The sequence below is a fragment of the Callithrix jacchus genome, chromosome 22 (assembly GCF_049354715.1).
Source record: "Callithrix jacchus isolate 240 chromosome 22, calJac240_pri, whole genome shotgun sequence".
Lineage (NCBI taxonomy): Eukaryota > Metazoa > Chordata > Mammalia > Primates > Cebidae > Callithrix > Callithrix jacchus.
In genome coordinates, this window is record NC_133523.1 from 46,407,747 (window position 1) to 46,431,044 (window position 23,298).

General features: G+C 47.3%; 3 protein-coding genes across 21 annotated transcripts in view; 1 reads left to right on the forward strand and 2 right to left on the reverse strand.

The window, feature by feature from the left end:
- LOC128928141 (putative protein ZNF321) overlaps positions 1-5,302 on the reverse strand; it is a 94,496-nt gene extending 89,194 nt beyond the window's left edge. The window contains 1 exon segment of the mRNA XM_054249296.2: positions 5,230-5,302. Within this exon segment, the coding sequence (XP_054105271.2) occupies positions 5,230-5,290 (61 nt within the window). The 5' untranslated portion in view covers positions 5,291-5,302.
- A 2,550-nt stretch (positions 5,303-7,852) lies between these two features.
- Positions 7,853-11,727, forward strand: LOC144580919 (zinc finger protein ENSP00000375192-like). The gene is made up of 3 exons (XM_078361619.1): positions 7,853-7,877; positions 8,279-8,527; positions 11,119-11,727. The coding sequence occupies exons 1-3, from the start codon at positions 7,853-7,855 to the stop codon at positions 11,445-11,447; spliced, it is 603 nt and encodes a 200-aa protein (XP_078217745.1). The 3' UTR covers positions 11,448-11,727.
- The window catches only part of LOC103790061 (uncharacterized), a 37,887-nt gene continuing 25,330 nt past the window's right edge, over positions 10,742-23,298 (reverse strand). For all 19 annotated transcript variants that reach the window (XM_035283649.3, XM_078361107.1, XM_078361104.1 and 16 more), the window contains 3 exons: positions 17,863-17,989; positions 17,257-17,385; positions 10,742-14,316 (listed from right to left, as the gene is read on the reverse strand). In XM_035283649.3, the coding sequence (XP_035139540.1) occupies positions 12,149-14,316; positions 17,257-17,385; positions 17,863-17,989 (2,424 nt within the window). In that variant the 3' untranslated portion in view covers positions 10,742-12,148. The remainder of the gene's footprint in view (positions 14,317-17,256; positions 17,386-17,862; positions 17,990-23,298) is intronic.

Sequence of the window (23,298 nt, forward strand, 5' to 3'; positions counted from 1 at the left end):
AAATACAAAAAATTAGCCAGGCGTGGTGGTGCATGCCTGTAATCTCAGCTACTTGGGAGGCTGAGGCAGGAGAATCACTTGAACCTGAGAGGTAGAGGATGCAGTGAGCCAAGATCACGCCACTGCACTCCAATCCGGTGACAGAGTGAGACTGGGTCTCAAAAAAAAAAAAAAGAATATGAAGTCAGAAACACAGTGACTGACTCGTAAAGTTTCAGATATGATATAAATGAGGCAGGAACTCTTTCCCCGTGGTGTTCTCATCTGAAAGCATTAAGCAGGAATTTGTGCACAGTAATATCTGACTTCACGGGCAGCCTGCTGAATCCTGTTCTACAAAGAGGTGGCATGCGTCCAGATGTGGTCCCTAAACAATCCCTGCTGCCCAGCATACAACCCACACAAATACATGACAAGAAAACAAAACTACAGCCAGGTGCAGTGGCTCAGGCCTGTAATCCCAGCACTTTGGGAGGCTGAGGTGGGCAGATCACAAGGTCAGGAGTTTGAGACCAGCCTGGCCAATATGGTGAAACCCTATCTATACTAAAGATACAAAAATTTTTTTTAAAATACAAAAAATGAGCCAGTGTGGCGACACGTACCCGCAGTCCCAGCTGCCCGGGAGGCTGAGGCAGAAGAATCGCTTAAACTAGGGAGGCAGAGGTTGCAGTGAGCCAAGATCACACCATTGCACTTCAGCTGGGTGACAGAGCAAGACTCTGTCTAAAAATAAAAAAAGAAAAAGAAAACAAAACTATAGACTAACGTCCCTGAAAATATTGGTGAAAAAGTCCTGAACATAATATTAGGGGGCTCACACCCCATCTCCAATCCATGCCTGGGTATTAACCCTTTCCAAGCACCCTTTCCCAAGTTCTTGTCATGAGGTCATGGGCCATGGAATCTAGGTGACATGAGAGAGACTGACGGACGACATGGGTGAGTGAGCAAGCATGTGAGGCAGGGTGCTTCAGACTCAGAGACTTGCAACTCCAAAGAACGACATTTTGTTACAGTGGGCAGCTCTTCCGGTATGAGTAGGACAGGGCGGGAGAGGGCTCCCCCTCCCCATACACACACATCCGGAATGTTGGGCCACCATCAGGTGATGGTCAGGTGGTTGCTAACTGTCTAAAATACTAATCAGTCACATCCGGCACCAAGGAAAGGCAGGCTCCTCATAGACAGAAAACACCTGAAACTGGTGATCAGCTGCTTCCCATGCGATGTCAGGAGATGGGCATGTGGGCTCGAGCATGCGAATGAGGACAGCCCACCCCAAGGGAAGAATCAAGGAAGCAGGACCCCTGAAGTATACCAACATATCAACCCCCAAGTCAAAAGGCCAGACTGCACACCTGCCTTTCAAGTTGCCCACTTGGATCTTCCAAGTGTACTTTCCTTCCTTTCATTTCTGCTGTAAAGCTTTTTTTTTTTTTTTTTTTTGAGACAGGGCGTTGCTCTGTCACCCAGACTACAGTGCAATGGCATCATCTTGGCTCCCTGCCAATCCCCGCATCCCAGGATCAAAGGATTCTCTTGCCTCAGCCCCTCCAAGGAGCTGGGACTACAGGCATGCACCACCACACCTGGCTAGTTTTTGTCTTTTTTGTAGAGATGGGGTTTTGCCATGCTGCCCAGGCTGGTTTCGAACTGCAGGACTCAAGCGAGACGCTCACCTCAGTTTACCAACGCATGGGGATGACAGGTGTGAGCCACTGTGCCTGGCCATTTCTGCTCTAAAACTTGCCTCAGTCTCTCCTTCTGCCTTGTGCCCCTCAGGCGAATTTTTTTCTTCTAAGGAGGCAAGAATTGAGGTTGGTGCAGACCTGTATGGACATGGATTGGCCGCCCATAACAATTTCAGAAATAAGAGAAATAAAAATCAACCGATACTGTTACTTTGCCTGAGTAAGAGCCATCCCTGTTTCCTTTTCTTTCTCTTCCTCCTCTTCCAGGAATCTTCCTTGGGTAACAGGAAAAAGCCTTTAGAAGTCAATCCTGAATGTCCAAAATATGCTGTTTAATGACTAGACTCAACACCGTCATTTTTTTCTTTTTGAGACAACATCTCCCTCTGTCACCCAGGCTGGAGTGCAATGCCATGATCTCAGCTCACTGCAACCTCTGCATCCCGGCTTCAAGCAATTCTCCTGCCTCAGCCTCCTGAGTAGCTGAGGCTACAGGTGTGTGCCACCACACCCGACTAATTTGTGTATTTTTAGTAGAGATGGGGTTTCACCATGTTGGTCAGGCTGGTCTCGAGCTTCTGATCTTGTGATCCACCCACCTCGGCCTCCCAGAGTGCTGGGATTACAGGAGTGAGCCACCGCGCCTGGCCAACAGCTTCATTTTTGTGCCTCAAACACCCATCCAGGGAAGGCCTCGCCGTGGATAGGCAGTCCTCTGCAAGTCACTGCACCAGATGGGACACAGACTCCTACAGGAAGGCCAACAAGTGAGTGTCTGGCCTTTTTCTTCAGAACCCACTCCCCTTCTGGAGAGGTCCCCACACACGCTGCAGCAGTGGGAGGCTGGGATGGACTGAGCTCCCCTTCAGGTCACAGATCCCACACTAACCAAACCCCATGCGGTCCCCTCCCCTCACTGTGAATCCCAGGCTGATCTCAGCCTTACAGAGCCTCAGAGCTCAATGCTGAACACATGTGGACTCACCTTTAGATATGATTAAGGACAAGCCCCAATGTATTTGAATGAAAACTTCAGGTAAGGGGGCACCAGAGGGGTACCTGCAAAATGCCCCAGCACTATAATGTGAAGCCAGGGTTGGGTTCTGTCCAGAGGGGGCAAGCCCAGCACACCCCACACCTTCAGGCTCTGCTCGCCCCCTCATCAGGGTTAAAACAGTAGACAGCAAAGGAGGGGAAAGAAACATCCACAGCAGCCAAAATGAACACAGAAGTGGGGGTGAGGGTGTGGCTGGAGTGGTGGATTGGGGTGGGAGTCCACAGAAATCCCCCCTAAGAAGGTGGTATCAGCAGAAAGACCTAAGGAAGGGGTTTTTTCCCCCCCTGCAGTTGAGGGGCCAGAGCGTTCTAGGGCAGCCCCGGCAGAGGCCCTGAGGCAAGGGCAACCTTAGCACCAGAGAAAGGAAAGAGGCCGGCATGGCAGGAGGAGGGGGAACAAGGAGGACACAGGCAGGAGATGACGTCAGAGGGGTCCTGGGAGAACAGATAAACGTAGCAACCAGGCCGGGCGCGGTGGCTCACCCCTGTAATCCCAGCACTGTGGGAGGCTGAGGCGGGTGGATCACCTGAGGTCAGGAGATCGAGACCATCCTGGCTAACATGGTGAAACCCCGCCTCTACTAAAAATACAAAAATTAGCCGGGCATAGTAGCATGCACCTGTAATCCCAAGCTACTCGAGAGGCTGAGGCAGGAGAATCGCTTGAACCTAGGAGGCGGAGGCTGCAGTGAGCTGATATCGCACCATTGCACTCCAGCCTGAGACTCCATCTCAAAAAAAAAAAGAATACACAATTCAAGTTCATGAGACACATTCTGTGGAAAAAGTCCCCACTGAGAGGTGCTATCGGAACAAAGGCTGGGGGAAGAAGGTGTGTCTGCACCTGCAGCTGAGGGGCCAGCGAGTTCCAGCAGAGACACAGCCCACATGAAGGCCTTGAGGCAGGAGCAACCTCCGCTGCCGGAACAGGAAAGAGGCCTGTGTGGCTGGAGCGGAGGGAGAGAGGACACAGGCAGGAGATGAGGTCAGAGAGGTCCTGGGGACATAGATCAGGCAGAGGGGAGGTCTTCGAACAATGTTTTTCCAACACCTCAAAAGAATCTAGAAATGACTTATTTCCTTACCTGTTCTGTACCTTTTTTCTTTCTCCCATAAATTAACACCCTAATGATGTAATGATTTAATAATTTTAATACATGTTGACATGTTCAGCTAAGTGGCCCGAAATCCAGTCGCCCTCATCTGAAATGTGCAGGATTCCGGGGGAATGTGTCTGGGAACTTCAGGTCACTTTTGGACACATGAAAGTGGAGATGCCTGCTGGACTCCCAGAGGAGAGTTGAGACAACTGGACACAGGATTCCAGTGTTCAGGGGAAAGGTCTGCAGGAAACATGGAGCCCTGCAGGTGGCATTAAAGCCATGAGATGAGATGATGAGGAAGGGCAGTGGGTGTGGACACCGGAAGTCCAAGGGGTAAACCGAGGGTCACTCCACATTCAGAGAACAGAGCTCAAGATACGCTAGAAGAGAAGTGCAAAGTGATCAGGGAGGCAAGGAGAAAATTAAGAGAAATCTATTTTTAGTATTTTTTAACTAAAAAGAACTTTTTTTTGAGACGGAGTCTTGCTCTGTCGCCCAGGCTGGAGTGCAATGCTGAGATCTCGGCTCACTGCAACCTTCCCCTCCCGAGAGCAAGCGATTCTCCTGCCTCAGCCTCCGAGTAGCTGAGATTACAGGCGTGCAGCACCACACCCGGATAACTTTTTTGTAGAAACTCGGTTTCACCATGTTGGGGAGGCTGGTGTCGAACTCCTAACCTCAAGTGATCCACCCGCCTCCGCCTCCCAAAGTGCTGGGATCACGGGCGTGAGCCACCGCGCCCAGCTCCTCCTTTCACTCTTCCAGTCTCTTTGCAAATCCCGACCCACTCTCTGCTCTGCCATGTGTTTACAGGTTTCTCTCATTCTTTCCTCTGTCTCCCGATCCCCTAGGCCCACACATTCACAGGAGGGTTTGGAGTAAGACGTCTGCCATCCTGGAGGGGCGCATTTTCCAGGGGCTGGAGCTGGGCAGGCCAGAAGACCGGGTGTCACAGGGCAGGCCCCGGCTTGAGGAGGAGGAAGGTGGGGGGCGACGGCGCGTTCGGACAGGGGTGGGGTCTGCAGGATCCCAGGACCAGGCAGAGGACGCGTCTCCCCGGGACAGGGGCTGCGCGCTGCGCTCCAGGGGCCCACGAGGGCGAGGCTGGGGGTCGCCCAGGGCTGGGATCCAGCTCACCGGTGACGACTTTTAAAAGCGCGGGGTGGGACGAGGGGACAGGAAAGGGAAGGAGACGCGAAAGGCAGGGGACGGGGACCAGTCTCAGACGGAGACTCACCTACGTGGCGAGGCCTGTATTTACCTGGGGTGGAGGGCGCGGTGTGGGGACTTTAAGGTCACCAGAGACCGCCGGGCACCGAGGTGTGGAAAAGGGGGACGGCGAATCGAAGGTTTAATCTACACAGAGGGACACTCACGCTCGTCGGCGACACCCGGCCACACTGCGCCCCGCTTTCGTGAATGCAGGAAACGGCGCATGCGCGCAGGAAGAGCCAGGTAGCCCGGGGCGGGGCCGGGGGCGGGGAAGGGGGCGGGGCCTGTGCGTTTTAAGGTAAAAGCGTAGTGTTGTGGGGGGCCCCTTGTGTTGGAAAAGAAAATGTCTTCCTCTTACTAAGAGGAAAACGGTTTATCCCAAAACTGTTTTTGCCAGCGGGTTGGACTCGATTCTGCTAGGGAGTTTCCTGCAGCGCAGCGGTCTGGGAACTGGGAATTCCGTGGGGGACCCAGGAGGAAAGGTGACTGGATCTGGGAAAGTCCCTGCAAATCGATTTAATTCAAGTGATTTACTTGAAAAGCTCTGAACTTATCTGTGAGGGGGATGCAAACTAGACTGAAATGCAAAACTCTGCCCGGAAGGAATGTGACACGTAATGCTGTTGTCCAAAAGGATCCTCCTTCCCATCCCCCCGCCCCCACCCCGACGGACTCTCGCTCTGTCGCCCAGGCTGGAGTGCAGTGACACAATCTTGGCTCACTGCAATCCTGCCTCCTGGGTTCAAGCGATTCTCCTGCCTCAGCCTCCCGAATAGCTGGGATGATGGGAGCCCACCACCACTCCTTGCTAATATATAATATTTTTAGTAGAGATGGGGTTTCACTATGTTGGCCAGGCTGGTCTCGAACTCCTGACCTCGTGATCTGCCTGCCTCAGCCTCCCAAAGTGCTGGGATTACAGGTGTGAGCCACTGAGCCCGGCCTATCTGGCTTTCTTCTATGTAAACAAGAATATTCTTATTAGACTTGAGGATGCCTCACTGGAAAACGTGGTTCTTTGCAGTAAGCTCTTTTCAGTAACACAAAGGGTTGTGATGGGTTCTTTAATCTTTGCTATTTTCCAGAATTATAGGTTAAGAATATGCTTCAACATTGTCACCCCATTCCATAGTCCACTTTCTGTTGATTCTAAGAGTACCTGAAACCAGGTGATTTTGATGGAAAGATACTTTGCACAGTTCTAGAGGCTAAGTAAGAACCAGGGGATACATTTGGTGAGAGCCTCCTTCCTGGTGGCAACCCTCTACAGAATTGAGGGGTGGGCGCAAGACATCATATGGCCAGAGGGCTGTGGGTAATGGCTTAAGTCTCTCTCTTATTATAAAGCCACCAGTCCCACTCCAGTGATAATCTATTGGTCATTAACGCATTAATTCATTAATTCATGAATGGATTAATTCACTCATAAGGGCAGAGCCCTGATGACCCAATCACTTCTTACCTGTCTCCCAGGTGCAAGCGATTCTCTTGCCTCAGTCTCCCGAGTAGCTGGGATCACAGGCGTGCACCACCACACCTGGCTAGTTTTTTTGTATTTTTAGTGGAGATGGGGGTTTCACCATGTTGGCCAGGCTGGTCTTGAACTCCTGATCTCAAGGGATCCACCTTCCTTGGCCTCCCAAAGTGCTGAGATGACATGTGTGAGTCACCGTGCCTGGCCCATGAATGCTTTCTTTATTAAGTTTTTTTCTTAATGACCATTTTTTCCCCACTGTTTTCCCCCATCCATTCTCTTCTTAATTCACTTGATATTGTTGACACTTGAAAGTTCCAACAGACGATGTGGAGACAGCAAATTTGATGAGGCTCCCGGAGCTGTCTTCTCGTTTTGTAGAAGTAAGGTACCGTGGAGTGCACACATTAAAGGAACGACCTTAAACTATTTTTATCCCCTTTCTTACTTTAGTTCTCAAGAATAACTTCAGGATGTATTGGGAATGTAACACCCTGAAATACGAAGAAACTGGCCAGAGCAGCCTGGGCTCCATTCCAGAGCTTCCTTCCCCCCTTTCAAAGAACAGGATGTCTTTCAGTGCTTTCGGGAAGGCCATCACGAGGCCATGTGCCACAAAACCTAGGGTGGGCTGCTTTCTGGGGTCCCTCAGCTTCAGTGCCAGTGGGACACCAGTGGATGAGACCCCATCTTCCCCAAGCAGCTTTCTTGAGCCTTGGAGACCGGCTTGCAGTGAATCAGTCCTGGGCTTCCACGGCCCCTTGTTGCCTGCAGTAGCCAACTGACTTTACCGAACTTGTGTGCGTGGGTTCTGTCTCACTGGAGTCAGACAATTTGGTAACCAGTGCGAAGTGAACCTCCTTCACAGGCAAGGGGAGTTCGTAATCCTCCCACACTTGGTGGGGAGAATGTACAGTGGCACACCCACTATGGAAAACAGTATGCTGGAAAACTTCTTAGAGTACCTACAAAACCTTATAGCGAACATCCTACGTCATGGTCAAAAAGTGAAAGATTCCTTCCAAAGGTTGAGGACAAGGCAAAGATGTACACTCTTACCACTTCTTTTGCACATAGTCTTAGCAACCCTTGGCTGGGTGTAGTGGCTCACATCTGTAATACCAGCACTTTGGGAGGCTGAGGCAGGAGGGTCCCTTGAGCCCAAGTCTTCAAGGCTGCAGTAAGCTCTTGACTGCACCACTGCACTCCAGCCTGGCAAACAAAGCAAGACCCCATCTAGAAAAGACTGCTACTACTAACAGTGAAATAAGAAAAATGATAGAGACCAAAAAGGAAGACATAACAGTGCACGCATGAGCACAGGACCTGATGGTTGCGGTAAGGTAATGACCTCCACCCGAAAAGATACACATACAAAGGGTTTCCTTCTCGGTAGCCCTAGAACCTGTTTTACAGGATCTCTCAAAGCAGAGTTGGCAGTAGTGATCTGGTTGAGGATCTTGAGATGGCAGAATATCCAGGATTATTTGGTTAAGCAGTATAATCACTAGAGTCCATATAGGAAAAATACAGGTGGAGGTAGAATCACAGAATTGGCAACGCTCGCATAGCAAAGACACAAAGAGATTCTATGATGCTGCCTTCTGACTGTGAAAATGGAGGTAGAGGATGTAAGTGGCCTTTGGAACCTAGCAAGGGTAAAGAAATCAACTCTCCCCTAGAGATTCAAGAAGGATGATAGTTCTATAAACCTGTTTGACTTCTGACCACCACACACTGACAGTATAAATCTTTTTTTTTTTTTTTTTTGAGATGGAGTTTTGCTCTTGTTGCCCAGGCTGGAGTGCAGTGGCATGGTCTTGGCTCACTACAACCTCCACCTCCCAGGTTCAAGGGATTCTCCTGCCTCAGCCTCCCGAGTAGCTGGGATTACAGGCATGTACCACCATGCCCGGCTAATTTTGTATTTTTAGTAGAGACGGGGTTTCGCCATGTTGGACAGGCTGGTTTCGAGCTCCTGACCTCAAGTGATCCACCCACCCAAAGTGCTGGGATTACAGGCATAAGTCCACCACACCTGGCCAAATCTTTGTTGTTTTAAGCCACTCACTTTGTGGTGATGGTTACAGCAGCAATGGAAAATTAATAAAATGGTTTATGTAGAAAAGCCTAAGAAATCTAAAAAATCTGGAGAATAAGATTTTAAGGAAATAGACTACAAAATCAACATACAAAAATCTACTTTATTTCTATATACTAGCCATTAATACATGGAAATTGAAAATAAAGAAACAATACTCCACTGGTTTGAATATCCCCAACAAAACTCATTTGGAAACTTGATCCCCAACGTGGCCATATTGAGAGGTGGGGCCTTTAAGAGGTCCTTAGATCGTGAGAGCTCAGCTGTCATGAATGAATCAATCCATGCAGAGATTGAGGGACTGTGTTATCACGGGAGCAGAAGTGATGGTTTTACAGGAAGAAGAGAGACCTGAGCAAACAGTATACTCAGCCCTCTCGCAATGTGATGTGCTACGTTGCTTCAGGATGCTGCCGAGTGTCCACCAAGAAACCCTTGCCAGAGCTGACCAAAGAGGTCACAAAGGGTCTAACGTTAGCAAGGTGACCTTTAGTTCTTACAAAGGGTTGCAGCCAGCAGGCTGGGAAGCACAGTCTCAGCCAGAAACGACACAGGCAGTTCAGAGGAAAGTGGAGGCAGGAATTTATGCTTAATAGCAATATGTTCAATATTAAGTAAACATACTAATGGGTTATGGGAGGGGTCATGCATGCATCTAGTTTATCTACCAGAGCAAAATAAAATTCCCATTTTCTATATTCTTGAAGGAAACCCATGTACATTAATCTTTTCAAATTACATCAATAATCCGAGAACATCATGAAGGAGGTTTTATCTTTGTTCTCCATCACTTTTTAAATTTATATATATATATTTTTGAGACGGAGTTTCGCTCTTGTTACCCAGGCTGGAGTGCAATGGCGCGATCTCGGCTCACCACAACCTCCACCTCCTGGGTTCAGGCAATTCTCCTGCCTCAGCCTCCTGAGTAGCTGGGATTACAGGCATGCGCCATCGTGCCCAGCTAATTTTCTGTATTTTTAGTAGAGACAGGATTTCCCCATGTTGACCAGGATGGTCTTGATCTCTTGACCTTGTGATCCACCCGCCTCGGCCTCCCAAAGTGCTGGGATTACAGGCGTGAGCCACTGTGCCCAGCTTCATTTTTATATTTTTATCTGGAGATGGAGTTTTGATCTTGTTGCCCAGGCTGGAGTGCAATGGTGTGGTCTTGGCTCACTGCAACCTCCACCTCCCAGGTTCAAGCAATTCTCCTGCCTCAGTCTCCCAAGTAGCTGGGATTACAGGCGCCCACCACCATGCTGGGATAATTTTTGTATTTTTAGAAGAGACAGGGTTTCATCACGTTGGCCAGACTGGTCTTGAGCTCCTGACCTCAGGTGATCCACCTGCCTTGACCTCCCAAAGTGCTGGGATTACAGGCGTGAGCCACCGCATCCAGCCAACTTTATTTCATTTTTGTTTTTCTTGAGGCTGAGTTTTACTCTTATTGCCCAGGCTGGAGTGTAATGGTGTGATCTTGGCTCACTGCAATCTCCGCCTCCCAGGTTCAAGCGATTCTCCTGCCTCAGCCTCCCGAGCAGCTAGGACTACAAGCATGTGCCACTAAGCCCAGCTAATTTCATATTTTTAGTAGAGATGCAATTTCACTGTGCTGGCCAGGCTGGTCTCGAACTTCTGACCTCAGGTGATCTGCTTGCCTTGGCCTCCCAAAGCAATGGGATTATAGGCATGAGTCACTGTGCCTGGCCTATTTCATATTTCTCATATTTTTGCTATGTATTTTCACTTCATGGACACCAAAATGCATAGCATGGGTCTTACTTGGCACACAAGAAACTGACATGGAAATATAATATGGTGCATATGCATCAATGGCAATGCAGATTTTGGGGTGTGATAATGTGAAATTAACTTTCAGTAGGATTTTTCTTATACTCCAATAAAAGTATCCTAAGCCACAGTGTGGGGCACAAAGTATGGTTACAGGTTTCCAAAACTGTGTTATTTGATTTCATCATTAAAAAAAAAATGTTCCTGATCCTTTAAGAGCCTAGCGCTACACTGTTATTCTGTTGTGAAGTATCCTAGTGAGACAGGACACAACTATGTTGGCAGAAAGAATGTGATTCATTCATAGAGAAAAACCAATTCCATTTTATTAGTTAAAACATATCTATGATACATTCTGAATACAACATTAGCAAAACGTACTTTGAGCAGATAAGGTGAGTTCTACTGAAGAATATGTTCCTCTAGTTCTGTTGATTAAACTCTTGACTCTGACAACTACTCTCTCTTCAATTTCTTTCAAGACGGAGTTTCGCTCTTGTTACCCAGGCTGGAGTGCAATCGCGCGATCTCGGCTCACCGCCACCTCCACCTCCTGGGTTCAAGCGATTCTCCTGCTGCCCCCTCCCAAATAGCTGGGATTACAGCTGGCTAATTTTGTATTTTTAGTAGAGATGGGGTTTCTCCATGTTGGTCAGGCTGGTCTCAAACTCCCGGCCTCAGGTGATCCACCCACCTCAGCCTCCCAAAGTGCTGGAATTATAGGCGTAAGCCACCGCGCCCGGCCTCTCTCTCCAATTTCAAAAACAAGCCTAATTTCTCATCACTCTTTGCTAAACAACAGGTATTGCTCTTTAATGGATAAGGGGCGACCTTTTCTCCTGCATTATTTCTACCATACAGTCTCTAATCCCCTATTGCTCTCCTCCCACAAAAGTCCTAGGGTGTTGGCCTGCTCCATTTCATGTTCAGCCGATAGAGCATTGCTTTCCTCTAGACCACAGTACTCTCCTGGTAGGAGACAGGCACCCTGGACATCATCAGAATGCTGAGGGACGTCACAGTTTTACACTGGTTTTCAGCACTCCCAAACGCTAATTCAGACAATATTTAATTTTAAAAGCAAAGTCCCTCCTTCTTCACAAACTGGATAGCAATAATCCTTCCCCCATCAAGTGAGTGCTTCTATCCCAATGATTTTTTTCAAAAAACCACCATGGAACGTGGGTAAGGATGCACAATAACAGATTTCAAAGCTCACACTGAAACTCAATAGGTTTTTCCAAAAAAAAAAAAAAAAAACCTTAAATAATTCAATACAACATCTTATAAGCTGGAGGTAACTGACTGCCTACAAATAGCCTGCGACCTTTTCATATATGAGTTAAAAATATATAATTTTTTAGCATATTTGGACTTGTAAGTATTCTACAGTGTATAACATCAAAGGCAAACAGGGGAACCAGAGACAGTTATTCCTCATAGGAATCCTCACTTACCGTTAGTCACTGGGTGCACATTACATGTGTTTGGTTTCATCGAGGACATAAATTTTGACGCCTAGTAACCTGTGAGGCCTGGATAAACCCTCTGCCACGTATCTGTACATGATGCCTCTTTCTTATGGCCTCTCATATCTATTAATGCTTAAACCCATGCGGGCTGGCCATTGTCACTGCATTTGTAAGGATTCTCTCAAGAATGAATGAACCGATGTGAAAGGAGTGAACTGTAACTAATGGCCTCGCCACACTCATTTGTAAGGTTTCTCTCCAGTGTGCATTCTGTGATGACTTGCAAGATTTGAACTCTGCCTGAAGACCTTGCCGCATTCGTTACATTTGTAACGTTTTTCTCCTGTGTGGATTGCCATATGAGTAGTCAGACTTGACCGTACCCTAAAGGCTTTCCCACACTCTGTACACCTGTAAGGTTTCTCTCCAGTATGAATTCTTCGGTGATTGGCCAGGTGCGCGTTTTGAGTGAAGACCTTGCCACACTCATTACATTTGTAAGGTTTTTTTCCGGTATGGATTGCCTGATGGGTGGTTAGGCTTGAACGAACACTGAAGGCTTTCCCACACTCATTGCATCGGTAAGGTTTCTCTCCAGTGTGAGTCCTTTGATGATTTGCAAGGTGTGAATTCTGAGTGAAGACCTTGCCACACTCATTACATTTGTAAGGCTTCTCTCCAGTGTGGATGACCTTATGGGTAGTTAGGTTCGAATGCATACTGAAGGCTTTGCCACACTCAGTACACTTGTAAGGTTTCTCTCCAGTATGAATTCGCCGATGAGTTGCAAGGTATGAATTGTGCCTGAAGACCTTGCCACACTCATGACACTTGTAAGGTTTCTCTCCAGTATGTATTGCCTGATGAAAAGTTAGGCTGGAACGATCACTAAAGGCTCTGCCACAGTCAGTACACTTGTAAGGCTTTTCTCCAGTATGAACTCTCCAATGCCTTGCAAGTTGTGACGTCTGAGCAAAGACTTTACCACATTCACTACACTTGTAAGGTTTCTCTCCGGAATGAATTCCCCGGTGACTTCTAAGGTGTGATTTCTGAGTGAAGCTCTTGCCACATTCAATACATTTGTAAGGTTTCTCTCCAGAATGGATTGCCTGATGGGTGGTTAGGCTTGAACGGACACTGAAGGCTTTCCCACACTCATTACACTTGTAAGGTTTCTCTCCAGTATGAATTCTTCGATGATTTGCAAGCTGTGAATTTTGAGTGAAGACCTTGCTGCATTCATTACATTTGAAAGGTTTCGTTCCAGTGTGGATGACCTGGTGGGTAGCCAGGTTCGAATGCATACTAAAGGCTTTGCCACACTCATTACACTTGTACGGTTTCTCACCAGTATGAACTCTCCGATGCCTTCCAAGGTATGAATTGTACCTAAAGACTTTGCCACACTCATTACATTTGTAAGGCTTTTCTCCAGTGTGGATTGTCTGATGAATAGCTAGGCTTGAACGAACACTGAAGGCTTTGCCACACTCATTGCACTTGTAAGGTTTCTCTCCAGTGTGAATTCTCCAATGACTTATCAGGTGTGAATTCTGAGTGAAGAGCTTGCCACATTCATTACATTTGAATGGTTTTTCTCCAGTATGGATTAACTGATGGGTAGTTAGGTTTGAATGTCCTCTAAAGGCTTTGCCACACTCAGTACACTTGTAAGGTTTCTCTCCAGTATGAATTCGCCGATGAGTTGCAAGGTATGAATTGTGCCTGAAGACCTTGCCACACTCATGACACTTGTAAGGTTTCTCTCCAGTGTGGATGACCTGATGAATAGTTAGGTTTGAACGGACGGTAAAGGTTTTGCCACACTCACTGCATTTGTAAGGCTTTTCTCCACTATGAATTCTCCTATGACTTGTAAGGTTTGAATTCTGGGTGAACGCCTTGCCACATTCGTTACATTTGTAAGGTTTTCCACAACTGTTTGCTTTTCGTCTTTGAGTGAGTAATGAACAATGGTTGAGTTCGTTGTATTTTTTGGACCTGTGGGTTTGCCCAAGTGGTGACGCTGAGGAACCATTGTTGGCAGACTTCTCAACCTGATCACATTCATACATCTTCCCTTCACCTTCAAACAGCTGCAGCTCCGGCAGATGCGAATGGAAGCTTACTCCCAGCTGACTGTTAAGAAGCTTGTTTTCTATGTCTCTTCTATCGTGTTGATCTCTTTTCCCTTCTTTCTGGGTCATAAGCACTCCCTTGTGATTTTCTGTGTCATCTCCCCACTGACACTCAAAGTCATGTATATTTTTCTGGAGTTCCTTAAAGGAGAAGTCTTCGATGTCAGGGCTTCCACGTCTTTCCAACATCACCGTGTGGAATGCTGCTTCTGTACTGCTCTGCTCTTTTGGTAGCAGACCCTTGATTGTACATTTAGGAGGGATATCTATAAGAGATAAAGAAACACACATTTCCAATTAATTACAGTAGATAAGCAAACATTTTACATTGAAAACACATTCCACCAAGAGTCACACTTACACTGAACAGATTTTGGAACTTCAGAACTGTGAATTTCCATTTTTAGGAACAAAAAGGTAGTATTTTTTAACACAGAAAATGCAGTTACGTGTAATTCAAGTATTTGGGGAGGGCTGTGTGTTGTGGCTCATGCCTATAATCCCAATGCTTTGGGAGACTAAGGTAGGAGGATCACAGGAGGCCACGAGTTTGAGCCCAGCCTGGGCAGCACAGCAAGACCCCATCTCTACAAAAACAAAATAATTTAAAAATTAAGCCAGGCATGGTGGCTCATGCCTGTAATCCTAGCACTTTGGGAGGATGAGGCAGGTGGATCACAAGGTTGAAAATTGAGATCATCCTGGCTAACATGGTGAAACCCCATCTCCTCACCTCCCCTAACCCTACTAAAATATAAAAATTAGCTGGGTGTGATGGCGTGTGCCGTAGTCCTGGCTTCTCAGGAGGCTGATGCAGGAGAATCGCTTGAACCTAGAAAGTGAGGGTTACAGTGAGCCGAGATCATGCCACTGCACTCCAGCCTGGGCAACAGAGGGAGACTCCTTCTCAAAAAAAAAAAAAGTAAGCTTGGCATGCCAGCATGTGCCTGTAGTTCTGGATACTCAAGAGGCTGAGGCATGAGGATTGCCTTAGCCCAGGGGTTGAAGGTTACAGTGAGCTATGATTGCACCACTGCACCACTGTACTACAGCCTTAGAGGCAGTGAGATGTCTCAAAAAAAAAAAAAAAAAAAAAAAAAACTTGCGGCAGCCTAGATTCAGACTACCTATGACCAAAACACTCCCACTGTGCAATCCTATGCCAGCCAGCAAAGGATTATTTCTCCACCATGACCTCAGGCACATAACAATTAGCCAAAAACATATGGCTATCTCAATGGAAGAAAAATAAGCTATACACATTAAAAGCATATTCATTACGGACAAATACATACTAAAGCACAACATGATAAACCGTAACGGCAAAGAGCTCAGAGAAACATAATTAAGAAGCGGCAAAAACAGAAACAGCACTAGGAAAATGAATATTCAATAAAATTATGTCAGAAAAAATACTGTTTTAAATGCCTGTTACGTAACTATATCCACACAGAGCAGGCATTTTGCAACACTGATAAGTGGCACATGACGGTTCTATTTCATAATACACGCTGAAAACCAGAGTGTGTTAATTTTATGAAAATCAACTAATAAGATATTCTAGCAGCCCCTGATAAAATGAATTGAGGGGAGTCACTGCATACATAAAATGCTCTTGTTTAATGCCATGTGTGGAAACTTACAAAAAAGGACTCGAAGAATAAACAGTTTTCTCTTGAGAGAAAGAAGGATTTCTATTTCAGAACCAGCACAGATAACAATAACTGGAATACGATTTTTTTTTTTTAGACAGAGTCTCACTCTGTTGCCCAGGCTGGAGTGCAGCGCTGCGAGCTTGGCTCACTGCAACCTCTGCCTCCCAGATTCAAGCGGTTTCCTGCCTCTGCCTCCTGAGTAGCTGGGACTACAGGTGTGCTCCACCTAGCCCGGCTAATTTTAGTATTTTTAGTAGAGATGCGTTTTCACCATGTTGGTCAGGCTGGTCTCCAACTCCTGACCTCATGATCCACCCGCCTTGGCCTCTGAAAGTGCTGGGATTACAGGGATGAGCCACCGCACCCAGGCAAAATAAGATTAAAAAAATATATATTCTATATTGACAAATTATACTTATATATATTTACAGGACACAAACCGATATCCTGTTATAGGCATACAACGTGGACTGATGGAAACAAGCTTATTACCACACAAGTCTTCTCAAAAACACACCCTTTACTCCCAATGATTTCACCCTGTGACTGACTTCTCCCTCTTCCCTTCAGCCCCCAACCTTTGGTAACCAACACTCTACTCTTCGCTGCCTTCAGTTTTACTGGTTTCGATTCCATATATAGTGAGGACATGCAGTGCTTGTATTTCTGGGCACAGCCTGGAAAAACAACAGGCACCCCATGTAGGACTGAGCACCAGTGAGAATTCTGTAGGTGTCTTTACAGTTATGGTGACAACAGTCTCAGAAGATACGACCCACTCCCTCATCACACCCCCTGTGAAGTGTGGCAGAAGCAGAATGAGAATTGGCTGCGGGGCCTCGACAGGCAGAGAGGGCTGGAAACTTCCATGAGGTTTGGGGCTGCAGATGCAAAGGAGGAGCAGCCAGTGTTTCCATCTCCTGAGCAGGTCCTCACGCACAGGAAATGGCATGGAACAGAAATAGGTCTAGATGCCACAGGACTAAGGACTATGGAGGCCTCACGTCTGCTCCACATGGACTGAGAACTGAGCACCATATGGAAATAAATACAGAGGGACAGACCAAGAAAGAAAGCAAACCCTTCAAAAGGAACCAGAGAGTCCAAATGACAGGGTGTTTCCATCACAATCAAGACTCTGCCTCTGTCTCTGAGGCAACTTATTTTCCCAAGGAACTTTCCCATTTGCAGAGTTTCTCATACTCTATTTATTTAGAGACAGTTTTGCTCTGTTGCCCAGGCTGGAGTGCAGTGGCGTGATCTCAGCTCACTGCAACCTCCACCTCCCAGGTTCAAGCAATTCTCTTGCCTCAGCCTCCTAAGTAGCTGGGATTACAGGGCGCCCGCCACCATGCCTGTCTGATTTTTTTGTATTTTTAGCAGAGATGGGGTTTCACCATGTTGGGTCAGGTTGGTCTCGAACTCCTGACCGCAAGTGATCTGCCTGCCTTGGCTTCCCATAGTGTTGGGATTACAGGCATGAGCCCCTACGCCCAGCCCCCTACACTCTATTTAATGAGTGGCCTTCTCTCTCCCCATCTGAGCTCTTACCTGTGACCGCACCTTTGACACATTCCCGCATTCTTGGTTTTCTTGCTATTTTCATATAGTTCTTCACAGTCCAGGGCTCTTTCCCTTCCTCCAACATGGAGATAATATTCATATCAAAATGACACAGTCCTGTTTATAAAAAGGAAGGATCACGATGTGCCAGGGCTTTCCCAGAATCCCAGCCCTATGTTTACATGAGAGGACATTACAAGTGGATCTCAGGAAACTTCAGACATGCATCCACTGACTGCCTCCTTCTGCATACCCAGGAAGCACAGTAACATGCACATAGAAGGTTCCATTCCACCGACCACTGAATCCAAAGCAGAAAGGCAGAAAACAGGAAATCTGACGTTTCCAAAGTCCCACACAAGGTATTATGGGTACAAAAGCTCTCAAACCTGAAATGCTGAAGCCCGAAGGAGGCAGAATATTTGAGAAAGGGGAAGACTGAAGTCCAGGTTTCCCATTATTAAGCTTTCCATTTCGGAGTCAACAGGACTTCCATCTCAGCCAAGCAATGCAGGGGTTCTCCAGGGACTCAGAAGGGAGAATGCAAAGACAGACAAGAACAGATCCCAACTTCTGGAAGAAAGTCATCCTCACCCAGAGAAACAAGGCTCCAGTAGTTCTCCAACATCACGTCCCTGTACAAAGCCCTCTGAGTGGGGTCCAGGCATTTCCACTCCTCCTGAGAGAATTCTATGGCCACATCCCTGAATGTCAACCGTACCTAAAATGAAAAACACATTTCACCAAGTGGCTAAGGGGAGAGTTCTAAACTTCACGTAAAAGGAAAAGAGGTGAAAATGATGATAAGTCAGACTGAGGTGGGTGGGCTGACAGATCCAGATTGTGACAATGTGACATACAGATTTGGTCTTCATCCCGTCTCCTGACAAAAAAGCTCCCTTGAAATCTGTGGAGTGGAGTGTGAAGTATCTTTTTTTACATTAATGGGATCATTGGTGGCTGGAGGCACCTGGGTAGCTTCAGGATGGAGGGTGGTCACCGAACCAAGGCTCAGAGGGTGGTCACTCGAAAGAATGAAGCTTGGTTAGACTAAATGTCTGTCCCCTCGGGAGGGCAGAGGGAATGAAGGTTCAACTGATCACCAATGGCCAATGATGGAAGCAATGCCTATGTAATGGGGCCTCCATGAAAACTCAAAAAAGGCAGACTACAGCCAGGCGCTGTACATGCCTGTAATTCCAGCACTTTGGGAGGCCGAGGCGGGTGGATCATGAGGTCAAGAGATGGAGACCATCCTGGCCAACATGGTGAAACCCCATCTCTATGAAAAGTACAAAAATTAGCTGGGTATGGTGGTATATGCAGGTACTCAGGGGGCTGAGGCAGGAGAATCGCCTGAACCCAGGACGCGGAGGTTGCAGTGAGCTGAGTTTGTGCCACTGCACTCCAGCCTGGCCACAGAGTGAGACTCTATCTCAAAAACAAAAACAAAAACAAAAACAACACAGAATACATCGCAGCTCCTCGCTCCTTCTCCCGTACCTCACTGATAGATGACTTCCATCTGGACGCTCACCTGTGCGCCTTGTAGCATCTTCGATAACAGACGGGTAAACAGAAGTACAGAGTTTCCCTGTGTTCTGTGAGCCACTCAAGCAAACTAACTGATTCCAAGGAGGGAGCCATAGGAATTCACAGTTCACAGCTGCTCATTGAGAAGCACAGGCCATAACCTGTGTTTGCAACTGGCGTTAAAGCGCGTGCGAGGCTGTGGGATTGAGCCCTATATCCAGCTCCTATGGGAGCTGACCCTATATCCAGATAGACAGTGTCAGAATGGAACCGAATACGAGAACATGCATTTTGTGTCCACTGCAGAACTGCTTACTTGATGTGTGGAGGAAAACCCAATACATCCAAGATCACAGAAGTATTCTGTGTTATGGAAGCAAAGCAGGAGAAATAGAGTCTGCTTCTCCCATATTTTCCACTCATTAAGGACTTTTGAGCAAGGTATGTCTCCCTAATTCTGTTTGATTATTCTTTTTTTTTTGAGATGGAGTTTCACTCTCGTTACCCAGGCTGGAGTGCAATGGCGCGATCTCAGCTCACTGTAACCTCCGCCTCCTGGGTTCAGGCAATTCTCTTGCCTCAGCCTCCCGAGTAGCTGGGACTACAGGCACGCGCCACCATGCCCTGCTAATTTTTTGTATTTTTAGTAGAGATGGGGTTTCACCATGTTGACCAGGATGGTCTCGATCTCTTGACCTCGTGATCCACCCGCTTCGGCCTCCCAGAATGCTGGGATTATAGGCGTGAGCCACCGCGCCCGGCCTGTTTTATTATTCTTTTAACTAGGAGGCTGTGATATCCTCTATATCAGTGTCGATTTCTCAGTTTTATGGACAACACAATAAGCATACAAAGAATAAACTGAAAACAAGGGTATCTCCATGGAAGTGTTAGATACTATGCTTGACATACCAAGTGATATTCAGTATCCACATGAACTAAAGCACAACTGATGGCTTGAGAAATGATGATGCAGGCCAGGTGCAGCAGCTCACGCCTGTAATCCCAGCACTTTGGGAGGCCGAGGCGGGTGGATCACGAAGTCAGGAGTTCAAGACCAGCCTGGCCAACATGGTGAAACCTCATCTTTATGAAAATTACAAAACTTAGTCGGGTGCGGTGGCCCGTGTCTGTAATCCCAGCTACTCAGGAGGCTGAGGCAGGAGAATCACTTGAACCCTGGGGGGAGAGGTTGCAGAGCCAAGATTGCGCCATTGCACTCCAGCCTGGGCAACAGAGTCAGACTCCAACTCAAAAAAAAAAAAAAAAAAAATGATGATGCATACCATGACTTTAAAGAAAGGTCAGAATCTAAAACCTGATGGTGACAGAAATAGCAGTGACAGACATTTCTGAACACTGTCCACATGCCTGGCATTATTCTAAATGCGGCATATGTATTCATCTGTATAAAAACACAATGGCGGCCGGGCGCGGTGGCTCAAGCCTGTAATCCCAGCACTTTGGGAGGCCGAGGCGGGTGGATCACGAGGTCAAGAGATCGAGACCATCCAGGTCAACATGGTGAAACCCCGTCTCTACTAAAGATACAAAAAGATTAGCTGGGCATGGTGGCGCGTGCCTGTAATCCCAGCTACTCAGGAGGCTGAGGGAGGAGAATTGCCTGAACCCAGGAGGCGGAGGTTGCGGTGAGCCGAGATCGCGCCATTGCACTCCAGCCTGGGAAACAAGAGCAAAACCCCGCCTCAAAAAAAAAAAACAAAAAAAACACAATGGCTCATGAGAAAGATCTGTTGCCATTTTACTAAGAAAGAACAGTATCCGAGACACTCTAAGAAACTCCCCTCGGGTCAAACAGCTAAAAATGACAGAGCAAGCACTTGCACCCAGGCATCCAGAAATTAAAATGAAACTTAAAAAATAACACAGATAAGTAACAAATATACCATCAAAAGTAAACTGACGGGACCAGCATGGCCAAAATGGTGAAACTGTTTCTACTACAAATACCAAAATTACCCAGGCGTGGTAGTGGGAGCCCATAATCCCAGCTCCTTAGGAGGCTGAGGCAGGAGAATCACCTGAACCCGGAAGGCAAAGGTTGCAGTGAGTCCAGACTGTGCCACTGCACTCCAGCCTGGGCGATAGAGTGAGACTTTATCTCAAATTTAAGAAAAAAGAAAAGAAGAGAAAAAAGAAAGTAAATTGACAGTACGTTACCTAACTGAGCAAAGTTGAAATAAGTTCAAGAATAACAACACGGAACTTCATAAAAGGTCTTTACATACACAAACACATTTCTGCCTTAATACATCACGACTCTTACTATTCATTGATGTGTCAGTGCAGAACAGATTTAAGGTCAGAGAAAATATTTAAGACACAATTTAACAGGCTGGGCGCGGTGGCTCACGCCTGTAATCCCGGCACTTTGGGAGGCCGAGGTGGGTGGATCACGAGGTCAAGAGATCGAGACCATCCTGGTCAACATGGTGAAACCCCGTCTCTACTAAAAATACAAAAATCAGCTGGGCATGGTGGCCCACACCTGTAGTCCCAGCTACTCGGGAGGCTGAGGCAGGAGAATTGCTTGAACCCAGGAGGCGGAGGTTGCGGTGAGCCGAGATGGTGCCATTGCACTCCAGTCTGGGTAACAACAGTGAAACTCCATCTCAAAACCAAAAAAGCAAAACAAAATAAAAAAAAACCCACAATTTAACTTACTAATATGTAAAACTAATTTGGTTTTTTTTTGAGACAGAGTTTCACTCTGTCACCCAGGCTGAAGTACAGTGGCGTGACCTCGGCTTCCCGCAACCTCCGCCTCCTTGGTTCAAGATATTCTCCTGCCTCAGCCTCCTGAGTAGCTGGGATTACAGGCATGCGCCATCATGCCCGGCTAATTTTTATATTTTAGTAGAGACAGGGTTTCATTGTGTTGGCCAGGCTGGCCTTGAACTCCTGACCTCAAGTGAGCTGCCTTCCTTGGCTTCCCAGAATGCTGGGATTACAGGTGGGACCAGTACACCTAGCCTGATTTGGATTGTTAAAAGTATGTATCATAGCAGTACTCACTTGAAGAAATGACTGAATGCTTAAAAATCATTGGGCTGGGCGCGGTGGCTCAAGCCTGTAATCCCAGCACTTTGGGAGGCCGAGGCGGGTGGATCACGAGGTCAAGAGATTGAGACCATCCTGGTCAACATGGTGAAACTCCGTCTCTACTAAAAATACAAAAAATTAGCTGGGCATGGTGGCGCGTGCCTGTAATCCCAGCTACTCAGGAGGCTGAGGCAGGAGAATTGCCTGAACCCAGGAGGCGGAGGTTGCGGTGAGCCGAGATCGCGCCATTGCACTCCAGCCTGGGTAACAAGAGCGAAACTCCGTCTCAAAAAAAAAAAAAAAAAAAAAACAAACAACAAAAAAAATCAGGCCAAAAAGGAAATTTGGGGGGAAAAAAATCTAATACTAGACAAGAAAACCCCAGCAGACATCATAATCAACAGTACACACTGGGTACATCTCCTCTACCTACGGTGCAGGAAATGGGGCTGTTCCAAGCAGACACGTCAGAGTATGCCTGAACACAGACCAGGAAAGAGGGGTGGGTGAAAAAGGAGGACAAAGAGCAACAGCTGGATCTGTGAGAATCAGAGCAGATGACATCATCGCAACCTCAAAAGAGCGTATAATTTAAGTACGAGAACTAATAAAAATACAGTGAAGACGATCCTTCTTCAGTAGCTCTCATTACGCACACACAGGACACAGCCAGCAATTCCAGCAGAAAACCTACCATGCGATTAAAGCACCTTTCCAGACCTACGAAAAGAAACCAGAAAACTGCACAGAGACTGGGCGTGGTGGCTCAGGCCTGTCATCCTAGCACTTTGGGAGGTTGAGGCGGGCGGACTGCCTGAGCTCAGGAGTTCGAGAGCAGCCTGGGCAACACAGTGTAAGTCCGTCTCTACCAAAATACAAAAATTAGCCAGGCATGGCGGCGTGTGCCTGTAGTCCCAGCTACTCAGGAGGCTGAGGCAGAAGAACTGCTTGAACCTGGGAGGTGGAGGTTGCAATGAGCTGAGATGGCACCGTTGCACTCCAGTCCAGGCGACAGAGTGAGACTCCACCTAAAACAAAAACAAAAACAAAAACAGGCCGGGTGCAGTGGCTCATGCCTGTAATCCCAGCACTTTGGGAGGCCAAGGAGGGAGGATCACTTGAGGTCAGGAGTTTGAGACCAGCCTGGCCAACATGGTGAAAGCCTGTCTCTACTAAAAATACACAAATTAGCTGGACATGGTGATGGGCACCTGTAATCCTAGCTACTCAGGAGGCTGAGGCAGGAGAATCGCTTAAACACGGGAAGTCCCAAACACTACCTCCTCCATGGAGACACAGATTTAATGACACTACGTGGACCGAATTGCCTTTGTGCGACACCTGGCAACCACGTCAGAGTCTGGAGCTCTGGGAACACCTGTTGACCTGAGGCCCTACCCTGGCATGATGCGGCGTACTTCCACTTCCTCCTGG

Coding starts and splice junctions, on each gene's coding strand:
- LOC144580919 (XM_078361619.1), top strand. CDS start 7,853: ATGAGCACAGGACCTGATGGTTGCG. Junction 7,878..8,278: donor CACAGGACCTGATGGTTGCG/GTAAGGTAATGA, acceptor CCACCACACACT/GACAGTATAAATCTTTTTTT. Junction 8,528..11,118: donor TTTCGAGCTCCTGACCTCAA/GTGATCCACCCA, acceptor TCCCGGCCTCAG/GTGATCCACCCACCTCAGCC.